Source organism: Dendronephthya gigantea, unplaced genomic scaffold (assembly GCF_004324835.1).
Source record: "Dendronephthya gigantea isolate DGI-Jeju-01 unplaced genomic scaffold, DenGig_1.0 000078F, whole genome shotgun sequence".
NCBI classification, from domain to species: Eukaryota; Metazoa; Cnidaria; class Anthozoa; order Malacalcyonacea; family Nephtheidae; genus Dendronephthya; species Dendronephthya gigantea.
The window spans coordinates 527,734-555,635 of NW_021163088.1; the positions used below are offsets into that span (position 1 = coordinate 527,734).

The window sequence follows — 27,902 nt, forward strand, 5'->3', positions numbered from 1 at the left end:
ACGTAAATCACATTATTTTATACTTTATATACATATACACATTTGCATTTTGCATCAAAATTCGGGTTTTATTAATCGTTAGAAAGCCTTCAGTTATTAGTACAAATTAATCATTATGTCAAATTAATCAATGCATCATCTGCAACTATACCCATCAAAATATTCAGCGCGTGTTTATTTGCAACAACGTTACAGATTTTGTAAATCTCTCCACGGACAAACTATATGTATGGATGGGTGGTTAAGGACATATAAACACATCATGCATACATCCGTTTTATTAACACGGCTTTAAACCGAGAGTAAACAAAGATTGCCATAAATGGCCTGGCTTCGATAATAATATCATAGGCAATGTCATTAGTCACCGTCTCAGTTTGGTTGAGTTTCAGCTATATACTGGATACATATTTTAGTTAAACTAAACACAAGAGATTCCATTGTACACTATTGCTTATACTCTTTGACGCGCAAACGACTAAATTAATTAGCGCAAGGATCAAGTGTTTACAGATGATACCAGACATTAATACAGAATATCGCATACGCAAAGTTCGTTGTATGCAAACCAGCTTTAGTAACGTGTGCTTGCATGCTGTCAAAACTTTTTGGTATAAATAGCCCACTACATTAAATATCCAAACCATTTATACACGTGCAAATCCACATTTAAATTTTAGCAATGCATTGCGCGGCGGTAATAAAATATTTAAAATATAAGCTTGGATATTTACCTAGTGCACACTTGCAATATGTTCCGTGCAGCAATAGCTTCTAGCTGCGGTCAAGCTTGTCGCGGAATGTCGCCTATACACAGTTCTGTCAGTAGCAACTAAGGGCATCATTATACCTTAAGAATATTTTAAAATTTGATAATAATCTATTTTATTGACTGCATGCACCATCGCCATATTTTCTTCGCAAAGCTAAAGCTGCAATGTTCTTATTTCTGCCGCCATATTTTTTCATATAAGTGATATGTTTTGTGACCATACGATCACATATGCATGTGTTATGACTTATGAACCAGTATATCGCTAATCAATACTTGTGATATTAAATTAGCTAACTAAATTCTTGGTGGACACTATATTCATCAGGAAATATTTTTTCCCCCCAAATATTCGACCATTTACATAGTTAACTGCGTAAATATACCTATGCTACCTGCATGAGCCTAACAATAGTGACCTAAAGAAATAGAACGCGTAAATTAATGGGATAATTTTCGAAATCTTCATTTCAAACCACTGCGGCAATCCGCAATCCCGAAGGTCCGAATTCAGTTCCGCCCTGCAAAACAACTTAATACTCAACCCCGGCAGCAAGAAGAGATTGCACAGTATTTTCACTAAAGCATATAGCAATAGCAGACGGCCCATATAGAAACCGGGTTTTTAAATCACAGAGTGCAAATATTTTTTTTCCAAAGCATATAGCAATGCTGCCGCCCATATAGAAACGACAATGCCAAATGCATGCACAGGGGAGTTTATACTCACCATTTTAAGAAACAAACGATCCTCAACATCTTCGAGACATCTACTTGTGACACAATTTGTGCCTCCTGCTTCAGTAAAATTAACTAATCAAGATTAATTAAGACATGCATGAAAGCATTAATCCATTTTGTCTGGCGAAATCTTTTTACATCATATAATTATATATATTTCGAGGTAGCATCTACCCTTTTTTTTATGAAAAATGTCAGCAAAGTTTGTAAACAATTGCTTTTTCAATGTAAGTAAATGCATCCTATAAATTGTATTAACCACCACGGCCCAAGCTAACAACTTTCTAACCTCAGCCAAGCCATTTTGAAGGTCTGGCAACCTTTCATGTCATGTTTATTCGGAATGATTGGATGATCGTGGCCCAACTTGATTCCACCGGCCATGATAAGCAATCTAAAGGGTTATATTGCTGTGCGCATTTAATATATCCGAATACATTTTACTCGCGTTAACATATACATAAAATGCAATTGAGAACGTCTTGTTATATACAATTGCATGATCATCTATATGAAATCTTACTTCGAATGCGTGTCATATTTCGATATATGCATGGTCAATAGAGAGCTACAGTTTAGCCAAGCAAATACACTCAAGGGAATATACGAATTCTGTTGATGATTTCATCGATAAGCCTGATTTCAAGGCTTGGAGGAAAATAATTGCAAGCGCCCTAATAAAGTGGCCCAGTCATGACTTTCCTTGTATCATAGCTAATGTTTCATTTAGTGTTCATACCTTTATATGCACGTGTTAAAACGCCTTGACTTCTCCATTGATTTAATATCCAGCAAATATTTGGGATAGTCTTCGCGAAATTATTGGTAAAGATCTTTACCCGCGTGCACATGTACGCATAAACAGTTGATAGACGCCATTTGAAATTTGCTCATTTTGCCGCTCTAGCTGGCAGGCGTCAAGGTGCAATGACCATGCATAATTGCAATTTAATATCCGGAATGTAATTTCTAATCAAGGGAACCCAAATCAAAATTAGTGAAAACTTTCCTGTTGCCCAACAGCTGATATTTGTCCAAGCAAGATAAATTCAAATGCTCCTTTTCTGATGAATTATATATAGCGAAATATATGTAGCAAAATATCTGAAAGGTCAAACTTAAATGTTTGTAAACGTTAGCCTGGCAACTTGCCCTTTGGGCTTGTGTCAGCCCAGTTGTGCGCAAGGAAGGACTGCACGCACTTTAAAACATAGCGCAAAACTCAACCTCACAAAACACGGAATTTTTTTTGTAATAAACAATGTCACACAATGAACATCATTGATATAGGTTCATAACTTTCATACAGTCTCTATCATTTATACGATTTGAGCCTTTTCCGCGTTCCACGTTTCCGATTCGAGGAGCAAGTCGAGAGAAATCAAATTACAACCAAAATATACATGGAGAGTGAATTGTGCTGAAATGTGCATATATCAATATATATGAAGTATTTTTTTGTGAATTAAGAGTCTAAATAAATATTTACAATGCATGAGTTATATTTATGCCATAAGTTATATATATGCAATTGCCACCTTTCAACATGCCAGCAACGATCGAGCCAGATGGCTTAGATCTGGGGAGACAAAGATACCTTTTTAAGGAAATAAGACAATTTTGTAAGCGGGGCACTGAGGATCTTGTTGCTCCGGCTCCAGTTTTAGACCAGATGCACCTACATATTTAAATTGCTATGATATTCATGCAGTGGCGTAACGAACAGAGCCGAGGATGGAGTCTTGAGGTATACTTGGTACTGCGGGGTCCCTTAATTCGCTGTTTGTCATAAATCACGTTTTGCTAATACTATGATGTTGCGTTATCTATCCTGGCCCCCAATAAATGGGGATCTCTTAGTTCTCCTCGTAACCCTACCGAACGCGCGTTAGGTCACTGTATTTATGCCTTCAAATATTAGCTAGGGTATTTCAATTGTTGTATAATTTGTAGCTATGTCAGACTGCATTAAAAACAACGAATTTCAAGCTGAAATGTCCGTCCTAGGATGCGGTCCTTAATTTTGAATAGATTTTAATCAGTAGCTGCTTCGTACGGAGGCCCAGCTAGATAAGTTTATCAGATGTAAATAAATTAGCTATATACACATGGTTTACAAGTACGATATTAATATGTAACACGCAAAATCCCTCAATTCATTTTAAAATCTGGTTTTGTCTGTTTACCTACATTTAAAGACTTCCGACAATTATGCAACTTAATTAGCACCTTGCCAAGGCATATTATGGCTCGTAATGCTAATATATGGCTTGCGAGTTGTTTGGGTGCGCGGTGAAATTTGGCTTATGGAAGCTACAGAAGTATAGTAAAGCACAAATTCTAACCATTTAGTGCATTACCGAAATTCAAAAAACGATAATTTTTTGAAAGAAAGCTTAAGACGTGAAATTTGACGCTAATGGAATAATTGCATGCACTGAATCTTAGGCCCTGTCTACACTAGTGCGTTTTCGTTTGAAAACGCATACATTTCGATGCGTTTAGGCCTTCCGTTCACACTAATACGCTCGAATACGCTCAGCGTATTCACCGAAAACGCATCGATTTGAATACGCTGTTGAAAGTGAATACAAATGAAAACGCATACATATCGTATTAGTGTGAACACTTGAATACGATACTTTTGAAAACGATTACGTCACACGCATCGATTGCCACCAGTGATTGCCACTAATTTCAAGGTCTTAAGTCCGTTATCCGCGGCATAATTCCAACCAAAAAAGGCGGACGAGCACGATATGGAGTTTCTCATGCTTCTAGCAAACATAATTGTTTGTTTGCAGTTAAATGTTGCGTTGTATAACGCCATGATGGCTTCACACCGAAGACAAATAGCTGTCTTACGAACATACATTTTATCTGGGCCTTCTACCATATGAACACCTCCTGCTTGTTGTTATTAGCATTCTTTTTAGGTTTATTTTGCTGCGAAGAACTAGACATAATCGACTAAACAAATGCCGAGCATGCGCAAATTAACGTTTTACGTCAGACTACGATCCGATCATCGTATTCAAGCGTTTTAGTGTGAACAGTCGAATACGCTACGAAAACGGTAGTGTGAACGCGAATCGATCGATGCGTTTTCGGTCTTGCGAAACCGCATACAAACGAAAACGCACTAGTGTATACAGGCCCTTAATAGCCTTCTGTCTGCATGACGCTAAGCATAAACCATAACATGAAGCGCACAAAAAATACATTCGATTACGCTAAAACGATATTTCCTTTACAAGCCTTCTACTAAGGAACTGAATACGTTTCTGGGAGTATTTCTGTGTAGCACATTCTGCGCTTTCTTCTACAATGTTGTAACATTGCAAATGTTTAATCTAATATGTTGAACCAAATCCAATGCGATTAAACGAAATTCCGGCAAACGTTTCAACGAACCGTAATTCAAATGGTTGAACGCTTTTGGACCAATTTTCAAACGTTTTTTCCTAAGCGTTCGAACGGGCAATTTCGAACGATGAACGATCTCGAAAATCGTTTCAACGAACGCTTCAAGCGTTTGAACGGCAAACGAACGGATAACGAACGATATTTTCGAACGAACGAAATAGCGTTAACGTATGTTTTCCCGTGGAAGGTCACATATAGGGTACCAAAAATGTACAATAAATATATACTTTCTAAACTCTACCAAAGTTCAAAATAATTCGAAATAATGGAAAAACTACGAAAGAAATATGTATTTAACAATTTTCATCATAATCTTAGCTTCTGAAAAATCACAGAATCCTCTAGTTTCTTTTTTAGAAAAATAATATCGATATTAACATGGATCAATTGCATTTACTAGCAGCGTGGATTGTTAACATATCCATTACCAATATACAGGAATGCTATATAAGAATTCAGTTCGAAATTTGATTTACACACACGTGCGTCCACGAAGAGACTTTTAGATACTCATTTATCTGTTGAAATGGGCGCAACAATTAAAATAGCTATTGTTTTCATCATTACGTGTCCTCAATTATTTTATCTAACATGGCGTCTTGCAATACGCGCAATATTGCATGATCACACTTGCTGGAGAGGAATTGAGAGCAATGACGTCGTAACACCAGGAACAAACAAAATTAATGACGAATATCATGCCAGCAGCACTTGTTGGGAAGATTGCTGTTTTGGGACACAGTGACTGCGTGAAAGACATTTGCATGTACATGACTATCAATTTCGATCCGAACCATCGCTAGAAACGTAACTATAGAGTTTGTGTATTCATATATTCACATGCCCGACTGATTTCTTTCATTAGCTTTTATCTTACATTATTCTATGAAATTTGCTCTTCAAATGGCGGTTTTGATTAGTTTTTAGCCTTGTAAAATTAATTACGATTGATGGATACGGTTTCCCTGCCTTAAATGCGAAGTTAACTCAACTGAGATTTTGTGGTACATTATAATAATATTATTTGTATTATTGGATGCATGGGCTTTAGCTCACAAAGCTAAATTTGCATGTGGGTGGATTAAGTGAACTAAAATACTCGACTAAAGTAGCTACTGAAGTACTGACCTGAAGTACAGGGGCCGTTTGTTTAAAACTCTTTACCCACATTTTGAATAGTCAAATCCTAATTCACTTAAAAATAATTATACAAGTCTGATTGGCGAATTCTGATTGACCAAAGTTAAAAGTTACCTATCCTCTTATACAACTGGCCCCTCTTGCATGATGCATTGAAATTATTTTAAAATATTTTATATTGAAAATATTTGCATGATGCATTGAATGTAATTATTACAGACAAGGCAAAGCATTTCCGCATGCAGTAGAAATAACATATATCAGTGAGAAGCAGTTGGATAATGAGAGTATATCCTTTTTATATATAGCAAAATTACTTTCCACAATCTCTTTGCCAAGATTTCGAAACCTTCTCAGCGGCATGTATTCCTTCGTATTACGGAACAGATACGTTGCACAGAAATAACGTTCTGCGGCACCCAGTGAACTGTATATAAATAACTGTAACTATACCTCCTCGTTGTTTTTGTGAAGCCAATATTTGCGGGATATCTCATTGTTCTTACCAAACTTTACCGTCTTTACCTGCATCTAAGCGTGTACACGCGTGATCATAAGATATGTTTTAAATAATTCAAGGTTATAACGTTTGGCGGTAAAGACTACTTGTTTCAACAACAGCGCATTCAGTCAACAAATTTGGAAGAAATTATAATGGTAAATTAGCTGTAATTTCTTCCAACATCAGTTGGGTGAGTACATTGCGTATAGCAATTGAACTTTTATCGCTTGAAACAAAATTAATTGTCTTTACCGCCAAAACGTTACAACTTTGAATCTAATTTAAAAATATTTTATGCATGATCACGTGTACACGCTTAGATGTTAACGACGGTACTGATTAGTCAGCTTGAGCAAGTGACGTTTTCGACAGCACGTATACGTTGACCGGAAGTAAAGTTTTTGTTTTTCACCGATCACAATCCCTGACCGACTGACCCAGTCTTTTAACGTTACTCATGCCATTTGTGTTGTCAAAGACGTCACTTGCTTCAGCTCACTATTATCTGCTAAAGAGGTGTCTGGGAATTCCTGACTGCATGCATGTAGAACTCTTATCTCCTTCTGCCTTTTCAATCTTGTGAATGACTATATGTACATATTTATCACAAACAGACCTAAAAATTAATTCGAGTTCTTTCAAAATCCGAGATCTTAATTTACCGTATAATTCGAATTGAAATGAAAATAGATAGAGACGTAATGAATCAAAATAGTTTGTACAACAAAACATTGCTTTTAATGATTAAACTTACGAATAACTTTATAATTATTTCTCAGCTAGGAGACTATGAATCGCAAATTATATGTTCTATAGTCCTCTATATAGGCATATAGCTATCAGTACACGTTCATACTATTACTAGAAACTATAAGTTCATCCGCTTCATTATATATTCGTTCAATATCTATTTTTAGCTCGTGATTATCCGCGATATCCTTTAAATGCAAGTGATATACAATATTCAGCTAGTTCGGCGTCCAAACACCCTCTCTTGCAGCATTTCTGGTGAAGAGTAACTCCTTTATAGACCGTGTACCCAATACTGGCGGCGGTCACAATGCCTCTTTTGCTATTAGTTTTTTCGGAGTCTGCCATTCCTTAGTAAAGAAAATTACAATAAGTCATTACCGTTTTGTTTTGAACTGTGCCTTAGAGTTATAGGCTACTACATGCATGGATCGTTAGTGCAAACAGTGACGTAACTAAAACGATAGTTGGATTGAATATTTACATATCCGAATCTGCCCGAACCATTTCCTTTGTAAGTGCAATAGCTTACAATAGAAATCCGTCGGGAAGAACAGAATATTATATCAATATTCTCCACCCGATCCTCAATTATCGTTCTAGTTACGCCCATGAATGCAAAGCTTTTCGGAAATTAATTATGTTTGCATGGATATTTGTTATATTTTTCACGCCCAATAATCATAAACTCGACGTTTCGGCCTAAAAAACTTTGTACCAATTAAGAGATAGATGTTTGCCATGCATAAAAAATGCCCTTGTAACCCTGAGCGTCAGAACGAAGGATGGTTCTCAGTAAATAGGGTCAACTCTAATACAACTAACTGGCACGACACTCCAATGTCTAGCTGCAAACTAATAACAAAGACCTTTTATAAAGGTCCTTAATAATTATTATAGAGACGCCCCGTACAGAGCTCGATTTGCATGCCATGCACCAAAAAGTTGTGATGCGAATATTTACCTGCGTCGAACTCGATAGATCTTTTCCCGATGCCAAACCGCGAACCAAAATTTCGCTTGAAGCACGATAGGCCACTGCAGACGGATCTCGCTCGTGTATACAACTTGAAACCGCAGCTGTGCCTCTTTCGATCACCGCAAACCCTCTTGTAAGCACCATAGAACGTTTTCTGCAGTTTTTTGTATATTTGAAGGGCAGGTTTCAAACACGAACCGATCCTTCTGATACTCGGCAGGCCTAACCTCCGCAGTCGTATACCCGGCACCAAACGCCGCACACGAAATCTTCGTCGGAATCTCAAACGCGGTCGTAAACGTCGCACCCTGATAGGACGCAAACGAATACGTGGTACTACTCTCCGTACGCGCGGCACTCTGACAATTTTGCGGACTCGCCAACGACGAGTTCTCCAGCCTTCAATTTCATAGGCCAATACACAAACCAAAAAAACCAAACAGAGTAGTTTCATCATTTTTGCAATCTTAAAAAAATGTTAGATATTAATATTATGGAATGAAAAATGTTGGAAAGCTAAAAAACCCCAATCTAACACAGTCCCTCGTTTCGCTCGCCTCAAAATTCTTTGGGAGACGGGAAGGCGAAGCAATGGTCTGAGGCCAAAAAAGTTGACTGACAGACATTTTTTAAGAAGCTTTCGACATGATTATTGTTTTGTCGTTCTCAACAGTTCATAACATTCCGTTCGGAAGCGAACGGCCACCGCGATTGTATTTTCCCCCTTGCGGTCGTCTGTGGTCTCTATCGGTTTACCGCGACCGAACCGCGACCTAACGACAGCCAAACCGCAACGCAGTGTTAGGTTATTTCTGGACAGTACTGTATATGCAAGTCCCTCAGACCTTTGTTTCGCCTTCGCTTCTCCCCGCGAATTCTAAGGCGGGCGAAACGAAGGTCTGTGTTCAGGCAGCTTTATTGGATTAATAAATCGCTATACTTAAACACATGCCTCGACGAGTTAGATATAAAGTCTGGTGATGTAATTTGTACGTAACATAACGAGTTACGGGATGGATCCCCGACACCAACATCGCTCTCTTCGTCTGAATCTCCGTTATTATCTGCCTCAATTCGCTTCATAACTTCATCCAAAGTGAAAAGGCTATTATTGAACGCCATTTTCAAAGTCCAAAAGTATCAAATTACTAATTTCCAACAAAAACCCCGCAGTATTTCGTTATATTTTTGTAAAAATTCGCACAAATTGAATCAGAAAGTGTTTATCTAAATGCACTGATAGCTGCGCATGACTATATAGGGATATTTATGCATGTACGGGGTTTAAAATGGACACAACATTTACCGGGTCATTTTGGCCCCTGTTGGTACCATTACCATGCAAAGGGTTGTTAAGAAAGAACGTTCTCATTGATCAATAATAACAAAATTTCTATGTCATATACTCAATCAGTCTGAGTGTGGTATTGCTTTTAAACCTTAATCTTTATCCAACTCACAAAGACTTTTTTATTATAAACACTCCAGCATCTTGAATCTGAGCCACAGTCGAAAAGTACAAGTGCAGTGTATAATTAATTTTATTAGCTAGATACATTTATCTGGCAATATATTAATGCAGAATCTCCCCACCTGGCTCAACCAATTGATATATGTTTTTATAAAGTATTACCTTATAAAAATCATATATTAGAAGAGTATTGTGAAACCATCTTTTAATCGTGTGAGCGTGTATATAATGTATTGATAGACGGCACTACGAAGTGACAAATTTGTACTGGTAGCATGCATGGTAGCTCAGTTTGAAATTATCACATTCACAAACTGCCTGCCGTGGCTCCCTATACAGTCTTAAAATTGTTAAATTCTAGGAAATAAGTTCCCTGAATTACTAGATTTTCGGTTACGGGTGATCCGTAATAGAAAGATAATTAATTTTTAAAATATTGAATAATATTGAAATACCAGTTATACCTGGACTATACTTCCGCGACTTTAGTGCAGCATTAATTTTGCATTAATTCAGAACTCGATACCAGCGTAATCAACCGGCCTCTTGCAGAATTAGTACCGCTGCCAAAGTACCTGCTGTGGGGTGATACATGATAACAAAACGAATGATTTCGAAACAAAATTTTGTGCCGAAAATGAGGGAGAATTATATAACAAAGTGTATTTTGGGGAAAAACAACTCTTTTTGTAGTCTCTTTTTACTAGTTGGAACCGTACATACTTTTGCTTGAATAACGATCTCACTGTACATACTTTTGCTTGAATAACGATGCAGATCAATTATAGGAACATTATGAAACTTCAGAAAACGATTTTAAATAAAACACTTACCAAAGAGCGTCGACAAACAGTTCAAAATGTTACTCCTGCTACAAAAATTGAATAAAAGTTCTCACGTTAATAATTACTATGTTCAGTATATTCAATACACACTATACTTTCGTACCTTACAATGTTGATGTGAACGCACCTGCTACAAGCAGGTGTTTGTGATATTTATATGTTTGGGAATGGAACAGACTTTATTTGTTTTGCCCTTTTTTAGCAGGAATTAGAAAGACATTTTGTATAAGATAAGGATGCAAAACAAACCAATTATAAACGAATCGGGGAAATTAACTCCAATGAATATATCAAAAGGTTTTTTGTGATATACACAAAATCTCTTTTTACATTAAATGTAAATAAAGAACTAAACTCTTTTGTCGTGTAAGATACTTTTTGGAAGCTAAAATAAAGAAATTACTGAAATTCTTTGTACTGAAAGAGATTTCCGACGAGCCACGTGAACAGATGCAAAACATCTTTCTTCAACACATGCATGAAAAATAATTTTTAACTTTGACTAATTAATGCGACAATAAGCTGTAACACTAAAACGAGGCTACCATGCAGACAACGAGCAGGAGCCTCGTTCTCGTCTTACGGCTTATTTCCACACTTATTTGTAAACATTAAAAGCTCTTTTGCATGCATGTCTTGAAGAACGATGTTTTTTACATTTTAGCGCATGGCTTGTGAGACTAAACCTGAAATGCATCTGATTTAAGATTGTTCTAAATTTAAAACGATAATGTTGTGACGTAATTAATTATCGTAAGAATCTATTGAAAGTGCTTTAAGGGATTATATTTAAAGTTCTAGCTACTAAACACTTATAGAGCAACCTTATTGCTTTAAAATGTTTCGTGTTATGCAAAGCAATATACACAAACTTGATCACATATACCAAAGACGGAAGTCCTCTTCAGACTACAGGATATGTGTAAAAAATATAAAAAGTTTTGGATCCCAAAAAACCTCTTAGCAGAAAAAAGCACACTTGTAATCTCATAGTTTGGTCAACAATAAATATTTTTACAAACTACTAAAGCTTTTGTCGTAACACATGGTTTTAGCAGCATGATCACTAACTCAGCCTAGATTTACGTGTTATAGAGTAATGTGCCATTAGGCAAAACTGAGAATAATTATGTGACATTAACCTAGTTACTGTCTGGGCAGATAACGTACGTTTGTGAACGTTTGTATAAAAACGCCTTTGTTTAAATTGTCTTTAAAACATAGCGTGTAATTTTACACTTGGTTAAATTAAAAGGCAATAATCAATTCAATCCAGCTAATTTCAAACTGGCACTAATTCTGCTGTTATTAACCCGCACTTAAATAAAAATTTCACTAAAGTTTGTAAAACCCCATTCAATGAGGACGACAAAAATCGCGAGTCGGCAAACCTTATTCGAGGCAAACCAGGAATTTACCATTTTTTTGTGTTAAGATCTCGTCGTTTAGTGTTTCTTGTTATATATTTTTCTCCTGTTGTAATATAAATCAATCCTGTTGCAAATAAATGACATTAGATAGTTGAAAGGAAATTTAGTGCATATCTCTGTAGACGCCCCTTAATTCGGAGAGACCACTTAAACAATATGCATATAGTTTAGAAATTTGCCAGACAATTTAGCGTCATTCAGTTGAGTGTGTTGTTAACCTTGGACGTGTTCCGTTGCACTTTGTATGCAGATTTATACGGCCCAAAATTGCGTTGAAAATTTAAAACCACTGCTTCAAACGAAATGTTGTAACATTTTACTCAAAAATTGTCATAGACAATTTCTATGAACTGTAATAGGAAAAATATTTGAGCAAACATGCAGAAATGCACACATTTATAATAAATGTGTTTTTATTTATTTATTTTAATACTTTTAGTACTTTTTTTATTTATTTAATACATTTATCCTTCCAAGCTATGCATTGTTTAGATTGTCCTTAAAACATAGCGTGTAATTTTACACTTGATTAAATTAAAAGGCAATAATCAATTCAATCCAGCTAATTTCAAACTGGCACTAATTCTGCTGTTATTAACCCGCACTTAAATAAAAATTTCACCAAAATTTGTAAAACCCCATTCAATGAGGACGACAAAAATCGCGAGTCGGCAAACCTTATTCGAGGCCAACCAGGAATTTACCATTTTTTTGTGTTAATATCTCGTCGTTTAGTGTTTCTTGTAATATATTTCTCTCCATTTGTGAAATTTTATGCCCAAATAAATGACATTAGATAGTTGAAAGGAAATTTAGCGCAGATCTCTCTAGGCGCCCCTTAATTCAAAGAGACCACTTAAACGATATGCATATAGTGTAGAAATTTGCCAGACAAATTAGCGTCATTCAGTTGAGTGTGTTGTTAGCCTTGGACGTGTTCCGTTTCACTTTGTATGCAGATTTATATGGCCCAAAATTGCGTTGAAAATTTAAAACGACTGCTTTAAACGAAATGTTGTACCATTTTACGCAAAAATTGTCATAGACAATTTCTCTGAACTGTAATAGGAGAAATATTTGAGCAAGCATGCACGAATGCACGTATTTATAATAAATGTGTTTTTATTTATTTATTTAATAGTTTTAGTACTTTTTTTATTCATTTAATGCATTTACCCTTCCAAGCTATTGCATGCATGGTTTGTATATTTCTGTGTTGTATTTTAAATTCATAGAAGTATACGTATACCTTACATGTATATATACCTACAACTATATATATTATTATTATAACCATGGTCATAATTACAGTATGTACGCTGGGCTATCAATAAATAAACAGTTAACAGTACCTTACAAACCACATGCAATTAAAAGAAAGTTTGTACAAGAGTACACACAAAATCAGTATCAGACGAGAAACGACAGACGGCCTTCCTAGCAATCTAGGAAGTTAATTAAGTTCTCTTTTTTGTAAAATCTCCGTCATGGTTAGTGTCTCCTGTTAATTTCCTCTATTTGTGAAATTTACAAGCGGCCGATTGAAATGTTACAATAACGACACGCAAGCTTTTAAACTGTATATGATTTTGAATTAGAAAGAACGCTTCAAGGAGTTAAGATTAGAAAAACGTCTATTGTTTCAGTGCCATGGAATAATTATATAAATAGACAAGCACCCGATTATACTTAAGCGAAAATAGTTAAATGTATATAGACGATTTGCTGATCATGACTAAAAAGATCCACAAATTGTTAGTAGTGTAAATCACCGAGAGCTTTATGCAGTATTATAAATTATATAATAATATATCGTATCTTGGTATTAGCAACATTTCATGTGCATATAAGTATGTATACTCAGGTTTTCAATTTTGACAGCGTTCAAGGTGACGCACATTATTGCTCAAACCTATGACAACAGTCATCAAACTAATAAACTAGTCATACAACCGAGAATGCACCGCCTAATTTAAAGATTGGTATTTTATTATAGTTTGCAAAGCTATAACAAAGAATCGTTGTATAGCTTGCGAAAACGACAGACATCACCAATATAGGTGTTATTTATAGAGGAAATCCGTTGTTAAAAAACTTGCTTCGACAATGAGTGTCATCTTGAATGCATTGTTGAACTTGGTCCTTTGACTTATTGAACGTGTTCCGTTTGATTTTGTATATCGATTATAGTTGCAGAAAATGACTTAGAAACTTTAAAACAGTTGCTTTTGGCCAGGTATTGTGCACTGCTTTCATAAGAATCTCTAATCAGTAATCAGCAAAAGGATTAAGCTTAAATTTCGTTAATTCACACACATGCATGGCCATGGAAGAGTTCTTTTCGAAAGGTTTTTAAAAGTGTTTTCATCTTGAAAATCTTCGTCCTAAATTTTTAATGGCGTTGCATCAGGTTTTTGGTGCAAAGCTCATATCGCCAATAAATCAAATAAAGTGTAGGGTATACACTGTGATTATAATTTATTTTATAGAATTAGCACGTAATTTATCAAATTTTCGGCCTAAACCGTATAATCTATATGTAGCTACCATTTTCATAACAGTGAGTTGAAACTCTGAATTCAACGTAAAACAATAATAGACGCGCTGTGTCAGCTAGAATCATGAATGTTTTGTTTTTGTATGACACAATTATTTTGATACAAATATGATGACAAAAGCTTTTATAAAGTTGTTATCAAAAACCATGCACTTACAATGGAACTAAAACGTTTTGTATACTCAGAGATATTTGGAACTAAAATCTTTTGTTTGTTCTTATCATCACGTATTAATCAGGTGGTTTAGACGTAGTTCGTATGTATGAGGTATTAAGCAAAAGCTTAAAATTTAATGTTAAGTAGCTTCATCTTCAATCATACTTTGCCACCGTTTTGAGCCGCTTCATTTCCTGGCTGCTCTTTTATGAAAATCCAAAATAATAAAATACAGAGTGTCCCAAAAAAGGAACAGGCCGCAAACATAATCACCGAGCCGGCGCGGAGCAAGGATACTATAGGTAATTTGGCTTAAAAATCTAGATTAAGTAAATTTGGTATTTTTACTGAACAACCCAAACTTGTCCAAACTCAATATAATCGAAGTGTTCATTCAATAAGCAATGGTTGTTTTGCGCATGCGCGACATTTGAACAAGTAGAGACTGATAATGAGGACATTCTGATTGGATAAAACAAAAAGTTTGTGTTTTCATAAGAACGTCAGTAATTTTACGTCATTTTGCAAACTCTTTTTTTAGAAATGTTTTAATTATAATTGAAACAAAATGTAGAAAAATTGAACAAACACTAAGAAACTCACTTTTATGATTACATTTGGTTCCGAATCATGGAAAGCTATCGACTCATTTGAGGATAGCTCGGGAAATTCTTGCTTTATTTGACATAGCGAGGAGTGTGAGAGATGGGATCTAAGGTGACGTCATGCATGAAACAAATGGAATATTAATGAGGTATTTTGGAGTTTGAAGTGTTGTAAAATACCTGTTTTGTAGGTGTATTATTCGTAAGTAAATCATTGTGTTAAAGATGAATGGAATCTGAATCTGAATAGAAGAGTCTTTTAAGAAAAGATTATTTCTTACAAGTGGCAGCGGTATGCGTGTATTTCTGGTACATATTAACTATTATCCATTAAAACGACTTCCGCATAACTATTTTTCCCCGTAACTCGTTTTAGATAATTGAAGGCATAAGAAGGGCACTCATAGGGATTCTTAGTGAAATAATTTGCAACATAGCTAACTGATTTAGGTAATTTTGACGTGCTTCGTTTTGATCTTATTTCAGATTTTCATTAACAGAAGCGTCTTTAAGAATACAAAACAGCTGCTCAAAACCGCTTTTTTTTGTTCAAGACTACGTTTATTCACATATTCCTTTGTTTGGGTATAATACTTAGGGTAATCATATTAGTAGACTGCATGGTAACCTATACTACTAGCAATAACGTACTGGTGACGTAGCCAGTCACGATTGTACAACGAGCAACCTCGTTCCGAATAGGATAGGCCTGGAGATCGACCATTTTCAATAAGCATAATTTGTAATAAAATTTTGCCTAATTTTTTTCAAAATGGCGGCATCGCGTCGAACGGATAATATTGTACCATTAAAGAATGTTGGAATTGTACTATTTCGGAATAATTACAAAAATTCCGCTAATTACACATAAATTAGGAAAAATCATTTAACGAATCAAAAGTTAGAAGCGGATTGCCTTTTATCCCAACCCAGAATTAAGGTATAAGGCCCTGGGAACGAGGTAGTACAACGAGAAGTTCACAATAGTCAAGTGCAAACGATACATCAAAGTTTTCCTAGCTTTTTTATTTCAAACTATTCGGTCTGTTTGGGTCATGTGAACATTGTCTAAATTCCCATAAATTGTAACGTATGCAGCTAACTGTTTAACAAATCTTGTATTTCCTTACAAATTACCAGTGCATTCCCCCCCCCGACGATTTAAGCGGGTTTGATATACTGCTGACGTCAGCATTAAAACCAGAGCTGTTTCCTCAAAATAACGGCAGAATGGCTTTTAGGATAAGAAAAAACACTGAGATAATTTAAACAACAAACAGTGGTTTATTTTTTAACATTTAAGAACCAGGTTACTTACGTGGCCGTACAAAGCCTCTATTGTCGAGAGAGTATATAAAATTTAAAGTAAATTCGAAAGAGATAAAACATTTGATTCAATCAACTTTGTCAACATACGAGGAATCTCCATCTTCTGTCCCTAAGAATGTACAGCAATGATTACTAAGATGACGTCATGAAAAAAAGTGGAAGCTATGAGCTATATGACAAGTCAGTCATTAAATGGGATGCTTGGTACAAGCGTTTTCTATTTCAAGAAATTTCAAGTTTCATTAGCTTAATTAAGTAATGCATTTTATTTTTTCAACTAATGGAAGTGGTTGTTGCCCGTAAATCAGTTTATTCTTACTACGATCAAGAGATAAACCAACAGCATAAAAGGTTTTAGTGTACTGACCAACGAGTTTTCATAAAATTGAAACTTCATGACAGCTTAAAGTGCGCAAGATATAATAATGTGTTCATTTATTTATTGGATCAACTTCTGCTTATTAATTAATAATTTGAGTTCGATATTAGACTTTATTAGCTTCATGCATGTGACCAAAATCATGCATATCTTGCAATGCTGATGAAAATTGACATACATCCGTGGATTTTCCACTATCATTTTTACGTTTTTCTCCAAAACTAACAACCCAATATAACATTTTTATGAACTTACTCTTTGGAATTGCTGTGAATACTAAATGCACCAACAAGATAATAATTCGTAGGCACGTCATAGCTCAAAAAATCATCCCAGTCATTGACAAATGGAGTCCAAGAACACTGAGTACGGTTGTAACAATCGGTTTCGCAGCATTCGAATTTGAATCTTCTATCTTCATGTCTGTTACTATGATACGATTCCACGCCTGAAAAATCAATTCATAAATTAAAATCATTTTAAAAGACGCTGCGTTTCAAACTGTGGTCAATGGCCTCAAAAAAGACTGGAGTAGTACAATCTCGGGTTTTGGGGTGAAGTCTATTCTTAATAGAAAAATTAATCATTTCCAGCTCCTTACAACACAGTATGTCTTCTCATCAAGATACAAGGGTGCTTACCATTTACTTTCCGAAATCGGAAATTCTTGTCGGAAAAGCAAATGGTACAAGGAATTTCCAAGGAGAAGTAAGGAAGTTTCGGAAATTTTCGATGGAGATTCCTTGTACCATTTGCTTTTCCGACTGAAATTTTCAATTTTCTGGGGTGAATGGTTAGCACCCAGGCTTACCAGCATTTAAATCTTAATGGCTTTCTTTCCCAAAAACGTGTTGCGAATGCTTCATGCTTTCATCGAATCAGATTACGACAAATTGTGAACACCCCTTGCTATTCGAGGAAGACTGCTGGTGACACTAACCTGCAATAACTCCATTTGAACATTGGTAGAGCATTATTTCGTCCATCAAATTAACATACCCAGACCATGAACATGAACTTTGTATTACAGGGGAATTTCGGCACCTCCATGTCCATGAGCGATCTTCATGTCGGTTGCTATGGACACTGCTGATATGTGAGATAGACTGACCTATACATGGTGTATCCGAAAAAGTTTACACATTATTAACAACCTCTAGGTATACACGTAGTCTCGGCAGAGGTTTATTTTGGTATTGCTTAGGTAGTTCGAGACCTTCATGCGAAAAAATGGTGTTTTTGCAAGCACATAAAATTTGCGCACAAAAAAATAGGCAACTGAATTCAAAAATGCAGTTTAACTTGAGAAGCCTAAACGTTTTATAAGTTATTGAGGTTTGAGACATTTTGGTGCCGGCGTATAGGCGAGTGTAAGAATTCAAGAGATCAGGTATGTTCGTCGACCCTATAGCTAGTAATAGCGATCTACTGTTTGTTGACATACCTGATGGGCAGCTATGCGTCCAACTCGCATCAAAGTTTGTACCAGCTTTGATGCTCATTGTATGTGCTAAAAATACCAACACCAAAATCGCCAACTTGACTTGCGCCATGATCATATGTCCTATATGATTAACTAAATACAAATATAGCAAAACGTAGATTCACCTGCGTTCTTATAAAATTCTTGCAACCTTATAGTTGTGTCTACGTACTTCAATGTTATTAAAAAATCGACATGCATGCAATTGACATATACAGTGTTATACATATAAACACATGCAGTTTTAACAGTTTCCACATCGATGTGCAAAGACTTCATACCTGGTGAGATGAAAATAAACCAAATTACTAACTTTCTCAGTCCTTATTTGATATTTATATGTTCCGAAATAAAATATTATCTTCCCCTTTCAACTCTTCCTTCAAATGAATTACTAAGGAATTTAATAAGATATATTTTGAAAGTGATGAAAACTCTTAGAAAAGCCGACCAATTAATCATGCAAATTGCTGTATTCCCGACCACGTGATTCGCGCTTAGCTTTAGTTTTCCTGGAAAATACAGACAATTTCTTTGAAAAATGGCGCCTAATAATATGACCATACAGTATACTTGATTTTCTCTCTTATGTATATAACGGTGGAATCAGTAGCTATAGGGAAAGCTAACGTCATTCATTTAAAGACGTTGCCTAAAAGTTTGATTTCGAAATGAATTCAATGCTTATTTTGCAACGTTTCAACTGAATATATATGGTACACAGCCACATAATTACAAGTACGTCGACCTTGCGTTTTTGCGCACTGCAAAATAATCGGCATGGAATTGACCTAATTATACAGTGTTATGTAAACACCTGCAGTTTAGGAGTTTTCACATCGATGTGGCAAATACTTCATACCTGGACCCTGGTGAAATGAAAATGAACCAAATTACAACTTTCTCATTGTTTGATATTTATATGTTCCGAAATAAAATATTATCTTAATTCTGTTTCAGCTCTTCTTTCAGATGAAATTACTAAGGAATTTAATAAGATATATTTTGAAAGTGATGAAAACTGTTAGAAAAGCCGACCAATTAATCATGCAAATTGCTGTATTCCGGACGACGTTAATCTCGCTTTGCTTTAGTTTTCCTGGAAAATACAGACAATTTCTTTGAAAAATGTCACCTACTAATATGACCATACAGTATACTTGATTTTCTCTCTTATGTATATAACAGTGGAATTCGTATAGGGAAAGCTAACTTCATTCATTTAAAGACGTTGCCTAAAAGTTTGATTTCGAAATGAATTCAATGCTTATATTGCAACGTTTAAATTGAATATATATGGTACACAGCCGCATAATTACAAGTACGTCGACCTTGCGTTTTTGCGCACTACTAAATGATCGACATTGAATTGACCTGTGTTATGTAAACACCAGCAGTTTAGCAGTTTTCACATCGATGTGGCAAATACTTCATACCTGGACCCTGGTGAAATGAAAGTGAACCAAATTACAACTTTCTCCTAGTTTGATATTTATATGTTCCGAAAGAAAATATTATCTTCATGTTTCAGCTCTTTTTTCAGATGAAATTACTAAGGAATTTACTAATGATATCAAAGATGAACTCGATATGCTTAAATGGATCGGAAAATTCCAATTGCAAACACGTCAATCACATTTAATTGTTCATGTGTTTTCAGTTGGGATTCACCTGCCAAGTTATTCCTATAAACACGATGATTTGCTTAAGAGGGTCACGGAATGGGAAAATGGGAACTGGGATTGCTCCAATTTAATTACGCTGGGAAAATGGGATTTAGTTCCTGGAAATGGGATTTGACCTGGGATTTCCTTGGATTAATACACATGCAACTCAGCTGACTGGGGTTTCTTTGAAAAGTCCAACTCCTACTGGAATTTGCGAAAATTTGACGTGGGAAATGGGATTTCGTCATTTCAGGGACAATAACCCCCCCACTTTAGGACCCTTCTCAGAGTATACAAAATTGTAACATTAGAAATACGGCAATTATAGAATTCATCTCTTTATTCACCTCAAAGGATTTATATGTGCATTAAAGGATACGAGAATTCAAGTGGTATTTCAAATTATGCGGCGACGCTACCTCGGTATTGCGATGGTATACGTTCGCTTCCAAGCAGTGAAGTCATGAATAGCACAACCTTTGCTATAAGAGGCGCGATGTGATGTTTTTTGCCGCTCTAAGCTCGGTGTTTACTAGAACACGGAAATCAGAAATAGCAATACTGCTTAGCATGATTGAAAAACGTCGAGAAATCGTAGAAACTATTACCGCACGTTTGTTTCATTTGATCTTTCTTCTGTGTAATAACTATATACGGACTCCATAGAACTCCATATATAACCACAAACAGTAATGAGTAATAGTTTATAGTTTAAGATACATATTCCGTGGGTTGTTAATTGGTCAGGCAATTTAGTTTGACTTTAATTTGTTTAAGCACATCCGGAGCAGGAAGTGGGAAACTATCGGACGTTTGAAGCCAAACATTGCATGTTTACATGAACATTTGTATACTTCTGATACAAACTGAGGAAGCGATTCAGTGTCGTGTGCACGAACTTTATTTTTTGTGCCCAAAGGAAAGCAAATTTCCATTTGCGTTAGATACAATTATAGACAACTGACGTTCAGTCAGAGTGAAAATGATAAATATAAAATATTTTAGTATTTTTGTATAAGAACACGGTAGAAAATAATGAACTCGTATTTGGCATCCCTTCGCATGTGATTGATTGATGCCGGTGAGACATGGGATGTGACATATGATTTAAAGGAGTTAATGCATATACATGATCAGGGTTGGTATGTAAGTTACTGAATGAATAGGCCAAACATTGTTATTGACGGCCCTCCTGCAACTTGTAATTCAATTCTTCTTTTGAGGGATCTAAATTTGCCAACTAACAAAATTTTGTCTTTATTACACTCCATAGCGTTTCTTACACTTAATATTTTGAAGACACTTCACTAATTTATATCAATTAAAAGTAGAATTGCATTGCAAGTTGCAAGAAAAATTGCACCGTGTAACAGGGCCTTAAGTCTCGTTTTTGAATTATGTAAGCAATATATGTGACCTTCCACGGGAAAACATACGTTAACGCTATTTCGTTCGTTCGAAAATATCGTTCGTTATCCGTTCGTTTGCCGTTCAAACGCTTGAAGCGTTCGTTGAAACGATTTTCGAGATCGTTCATCGTTCGAAATTGCCCGTTCGAACGCTTAGGAAAAAACGTTTGAAAATTGGTCCAAAAGCGTTCAACCATTTGAATTACGGTTCGTTGAAACGTTTGCCGGAATTTCGTTTAATCGCATTGGATTTGGTTCAACATATTAGATTAAACATTTGCAATGTTACAACATTGTAGAAGAAAGCGCAGAATGTGCTACACAGAAATACTCCCAGAAACGTATTCAGTTCCTTAGTAGAAGGCTTGTAAAGGAAATATCGTTTTAGCGTAATCGAATGTATTTTTTGTGCGCTTCATGTTATGGTTTATGCTTAGCGTCATGCAGACAGAAGGCTATTAAGGGCCTGTATACACTAGTGCGTTTTCGTTTGTATGCGGTTTCGCAAGACCGAAAACGCATCGATCGATTCGCGTTCACACTACCGTTTTCGTAGCGTATTCGACTGTTCACACTAAAACGCTTGAATACGATGATCGGATCGTAGTCTGACGTAAAACGTTAATTTGCGCATGCTCGGCATTTGTTTAGTCGATTATGTCTAGTTCTTCGCAGCAAAATAAACCTAAAAAGAATGCTAATAACAACAAGCAGGAGGTGTTCATATGGTAGAAGGCCCAGATAAATGTAGTTCGTAAGACAGCTATTTGTCTTCGTGTGAAGCCATCATGGCGTTATACAACGCAACATTTAACTGCAAACAAACAATTATGTTTTGCTAGAAGCATGAGAAACTCCATATCGTGCTCGTCCGCCTTTTTTGGTTGGAATTATGCCGCGGATAACGGACTTAAGACCTTGAAATTAGTGGCAATCACTGGTGGCAATCGATGCGTGTGACGTAATCGTTTTCAAAAGTATCGTATTCAAGTGTTCACACTAATACGATATGTATGCGTTTTCATTTGTATTCACTTTCAACAGCGTATTCAAATCGATGCGTTTTCGGTGAATACGCTGAGCGTATTCGAGCGTATTAGTGTGAACGGAAGGCCTAAACGCATCGAAATGTATGCGTTTTCAAACGAAAACGCACTAGTGTAGACAGGGCCTAAGATTCAGTGCATGCAATTATTCCATTAGCGTCAAATTTCACGTCTTAAGCTTTCTTTCAAAAAATTATCGTTTTTTGAATTTCGGTAATGCACTAAATGGTTAGAATTTGTGCTTTACTATACTTCTGTAGCTTCCATAAGCCAAATTTCACCGCGCACCCAAACAACTCGCAAGCCATATATTAGCATTACGAGCCATAATATGCCTTGGCAAGGTGCTAATTAAGTTGCATAATTGTCGGAAGTCTTTAAATGTAGGTAAACAGACAAAACCAGATTTTAAAATGAATTGAGGGATTTTGCGTGTTACATATTAATATCGTACTTGTAAACCATGTGTATATAGCTAATTTATTTACATCTGATAAACTTATCTAGCTGGGCCTCCGTACGAAGCAGCTACTGATTAAAATCTATTCAAAATTAAGGACCGCATCCTAGGACGGACATTTCAGCTTGAAATTCGTTGTTTTTAATGCAGTCTGACATAGCTACAAATTATACAACAATTGAAATACCCTAGCTAATATTTGAAGGCATAAATACAGTGACCTAACGCGCGTTCGGTAGGGTTACGAGGAGAACTAAGAGATCCCCATTTATTGGGGGCCAGGATAGATAACGCAACATCATAGTATTAGCAAAACGTGATTTATGACAAACAGCGAATTAAGGGACCCCGCAGTACCAAGTATACCTCAAGACTCCATCCTCGGCTCTGTTCGTTACGCCACTGCATGAATATCATAGCAATTTAAATATGTAGGTGCATCTGGTCTAAAACTGGAGCCGGAGCAACAAGATCCTCAGTGCCCCGCTTACAAAATTGTCTTATTTCCTTAAAAAGGTATCTTTGTCTCCCCAGATCTAAGCCATCTGGCTCGATCGTTGCTGGCATGTTGAAAGGTGGCAATTGCATAAATATAACTTATGGCATAAATATAACTCATGCATTGTAAATATTTATTTAGACTCTTAATTCACAAAAAAAATACTTCATATATATTGATATATGCACATTTCAGCACAATTCACTCTCCATGTATATTTTGGTTGTAATTTGATTTCTCTCGACTTGCTCCTCGAATCGGAAACGTGGAACGCGGAAAAGGCTCAAATCGTATAAATGATAGAGACTGTATGAAAGTTATGAACCTATATCAATGATGTTCATTGTGTGACATTGTTTATTACAAAAAAAATTCCGTGTTTTGTGAGGTTGAGTTTTGCGCTATGTTTTAAAGTGCGTGCAGTCCTTCCTTGCGCACAACTGGGCTGACACAAGCCCAAAGGGCAAGTTGCCAGGCTAACGTTTACAAACATTTAAGTTTGACCTTTCAGATATTTTGCTACATATATTTCGCTATATATAATTCATCAGAAAAGGAGCATTTGAATTTATCTTGCTTGGACAAAATATCAGCTGTTGGGCAACAGGAAAGTTTTCACTAATTTTGATTTGGGTTCCCTTGATTAGAAATTACATTCCGGATATTAAATTGCAATTATGCATGGTCATTGCACCTTGACGCCTGCCAGCTAGAGCGGCAAAATGAGCAAATTTCAAATGGCGTCTATCAACTGTTTATGCGTACATGTGCACGCGGGTAAAGATCTTTACCAATAATTTCGCGAAGACTATCCCAAATATTTGCTGGATATTAAAATCAATGGAGAAGTCAAGGCGTTTTAACACGTGCATATAAAGGTATGAACACTAAATGAAACATTAGCTATGATACAAGGAAAGTCATGACTGGGCCACTTTATTAGGGGCGCTTGCAATTATTTTCCTCCAAGCCTTGAAATCAGGCTTATCGATGAAATCATCAACAGAATTCGTATATTCCCTTGAGTGTATTTGCTTGGCTAAACTGTAGCTCTCTATTGACCATGCATATATCGAAATATGACACGCATTCGAAGTAAGATTTCATATAGATGATCATGCAATTGTATATAACAAGACGTTCTCAATTGCATTTTATGTATATGTTAACGCGAGTAAAATGTATTCGGATATATTAAATGCGCACAGCAATATAACCCTTTAGATTGCTTATCATGGCCGGTGGAATCAAGTTGGGCCACGATCATCCAATCATTCCGAATAAACATGACATGAAAGGTTGCCAGACCTTCAAAATGGCTTGGCTGAGGTTAGAAAGTTGTTAGCTTGGGCCGTGGTGGTTAATACAATTTATAGGATGCATTTACTTACATTGAAAAGCAATTGTTTACAACTTTGCTGACATTTTTCATAAAAAAAGGGTAGATGCTACCTCGAAATATATATAATTATATGATGTAAAAAGATTTCGCCAGACAAAATGGATTAATGCTTTCTGCATGTCTTAATTAATCTTGATTAGTTAATTTTACTGTAAGCAGGAGGCACAAATTGTGTCACAAGTAGATGTCTCGAAGATGTTGAGGATCGTTTGTTTCTTAAAATGGTGAGTATAAACTCCCCTGTGCATGCATTTGGCATTGTCGTTTCTATATGGGCGGCAGCATTGCTATATGCTTTGGAAAAAAAATATTTGCACTCTGTGATTTAAAAACCCGGTTTCTATATGGGCCGTCTGCTATTGCTATATGCTTTAGTGAAAATACTGTGCAATCTCTTCTTGCTGCCGGGGTTGAGTATTAAGTTGTTTTGCAGGCGGAACTGAATTCGGACCTTCGGGTTGCGGATTGCCCGCAGTGGTTTGAAATGAAGATTTCGAAAATTATCCCATTAATTTACGCGTTCTATTTCTTTAGTCACTATTGTTAGGCTCTGCAGGTAGCATAGGTATATTTACGCAGTTAACTATGTAAATGGTCGAATATTTGGGGGAAAAAATATTTCCTGATGAATATAGTGTCCACCAAGAATTTAGTTAGCTAATTTAATATCACAAGTATTGATTAGCGATATACTGGTTCATAAGTCATAACACATGCATATGTGATCGTATGGTCACAAAACATATCACTTATATGAAAAAATATGGCGGCAGAAATAAGAACATTGCAGCTTTAGCTTTGCGAAGAAAATATGGCGATGGTGCATGCAGTCAATAAAAAAATGATTATTATCAAATTTTAAAATATTCTTAAGGTATAATGATGCCCTTAGTTGCTACTGACAGAACTGTGTATAGGCGACATTCCGCGACAAGCTTGACCGCAGCTAGAAGCTATTGCTGCACGGAACATATTGCAAGTGTGCACTAGGTAAATATCCAAGCTTATATTTTAAATATTTTATTACCGCCGCGCAATGCATTGCTAAAATTTAAATGTGGATTTGCACGTGTATAAATGGTTTGGATATTTAATGTAGTGGGCTATTTATACCAAAAAAGTTTTGACAGCATGCAAGCACACGTTACTAAGCTGGTTTGCATACAAACGAACTTTGCGTATGCGATATTCTGTATTAATGTCTGGTTATCATCTGTAAACAACTTGATCCTTGCGCTAATTAATTTAGTCGTTTGCGCGTCAAAGAGTATAAGCAATAGTGTACAATGGAATCTCTTGTGTTTAGTTTAACATAAAATATGTATCCAGTATATAGCTGAAACTCAACCAAACTGAGACGGTGACTAATGACATTGCCTATGATATTATTATCGAAGCCAGGCCATTTATGGCAATCTTTGTTTACTCTCGGTTTAAAGCCGTGTTAATAAAACGGATGTATGCATGATGTGTTTATATGTCCTTAACCACCCATCCATACATATAGTTTGTCCGTGGAGAGATTTACAAAATCTGTAACGTTGTTGCAAATAAACACGCGCTGAATATTTTGATGGGTATAGTTGCAGATGATGCATTGATTAATTTGACATAATGATAATAATTTGTACTAATAACTGAAGGCTTTCTAACGATTAATAAACCCGAATTTTGATGCAAAATGCAAATGTGTATATGTATAAAATAAAATAATGTGATTTACGTAGTTTGGCTAATAAATTTAGTTAAACATTCAAATGAAGGCATAGATTATATGTACACGCATACTTGCGCCAACACATGTTAGGTGTTTGAAAATATTTCCTATTCTTTTAATTACTCAATAATATCTTGCGTCAATCATACGCGCAACAGGCGTTCAGACTAATTTGTTAAAACCGTTCATAAACATAAATCGTTCAAACGGCTTCAGATTGAACGTTTATTTATCCGTTCGTATTCTCGACTTTAAACGTTCACATTTTTAGCTGAATTCGTCAAAACGTTTTTTGGGTTCGTTGAAACGTTATTACAGATCGTTCACTACCCGTTCGTTATCCGTTCGTTTTGCCGTTTCAACGAAATATCGTTAACGTACGTTTTCCCGTGGAAGGTCACATATATATAAGAATCCTCCAAATTAAAGCCTCATGCACTGTCCGTGACTGAAAGACCCCACTGTCCTAACGTTATTGACCTTTGGAAACTACGCAACAAAGATGGAAAACTTTGGTGAAAATTACTTCAATCTTCAATTGCAAGGCCGTTCTAATTGCCTCTATAATTGCTGTGCGAAAACGAACAACTATAAATTATAACCTCGGCAGTGACTTTTCCAAATGTGTACTTTGCCGAGAAAATCCACGACCTCACTTCGAATTTAGATCAATATAAATTCCATCATATTGTTACGTATATTATGTATCATTCATGTATATTCAATACAACTAGTTTCAATTCCCAAAGTTTGAGAACAGAGATATAACATGTAATCTACGATCGTTTTACATTTACATAAAGTGGAAAGCAATGCTTCATTTAATTAATTCACATTATAAAATATTGCCATACCTGAAGATATATACTTCCAATTTCAATACTATGCAGCTTAGTGGTCACCGAACAGCGATCAGTGCAAATTCAGCGTGTAAATCAACAAGCTAAAATGCGAATAATATGCGCATGGTTTTAGAAACAAATGAACAAAACTAATGAAATTCAAACGGGAATTTTGAGCTTTAAGTGAAACCTATAAAGCTAGCTCTCGTGTAACTGCTGTTCAAGAAAAGAATGACTCAGTTGCAAGTTCACCAGTTCGATCATAATATACTTCGAGGATCATGAAGCCTCAAA

General features: G+C 35.9%; 1 protein-coding gene and 2 long non-coding RNA genes across 4 annotated transcripts; all 3 read right to left on the reverse strand.

Annotated features, from left to right (window-relative positions):
* Positions 1–961: 961 nt before the first annotated feature.
* Positions 962–1,538, reverse strand: LOC114532187. Its single transcript, XR_003687941.1, has 2 exons — positions 1,503–1,538; positions 962–1,191 (listed from the first exon to the last, which is right to left on the reverse strand). It is a non-coding gene; the product is annotated as an uncharacterized LOC114532187 (long non-coding RNA).
* A 6,115-nt stretch (positions 1,539–7,653) lies between these two features.
* On the reverse strand, positions 7,654–10,757 carry LOC114532170. 2 transcript variants are annotated; one of them, XR_003687935.1, is made up of 5 exons: positions 10,730–10,748; positions 10,615–10,652; positions 10,246–10,359; positions 8,296–8,776; positions 7,654–7,681 (listed from the first exon to the last, which is right to left on the reverse strand). It is a non-coding gene; the product is annotated as an uncharacterized LOC114532170 (long non-coding RNA). The 2 variants fall into 2 exon arrangements; XR_003687934.1 differs by lacking the exon at positions 10,246–10,359 and having other exon boundaries at positions 10,730–10,757.
* A 5,929-nt stretch (positions 10,758–16,686) lies between these two features.
* LOC114532146 (hemagglutinin/amebocyte aggregation factor-like) lies at positions 16,687–18,636 on the reverse strand. Its single transcript, XM_028553722.1, has 4 exons — positions 18,528–18,636; positions 18,024–18,194; positions 17,339–17,531; positions 16,687–16,813 (listed from the first exon to the last, which is right to left on the reverse strand). Exons 1-4 carry the CDS (start codon positions 18,634–18,636, stop codon positions 16,783–16,785), a joined length of 504 nt encoding a protein of 167 aa, XP_028409523.1. The 3' UTR covers positions 16,687–16,782.
* Positions 18,637–27,902: the final 9,266 nt, after the last annotated feature.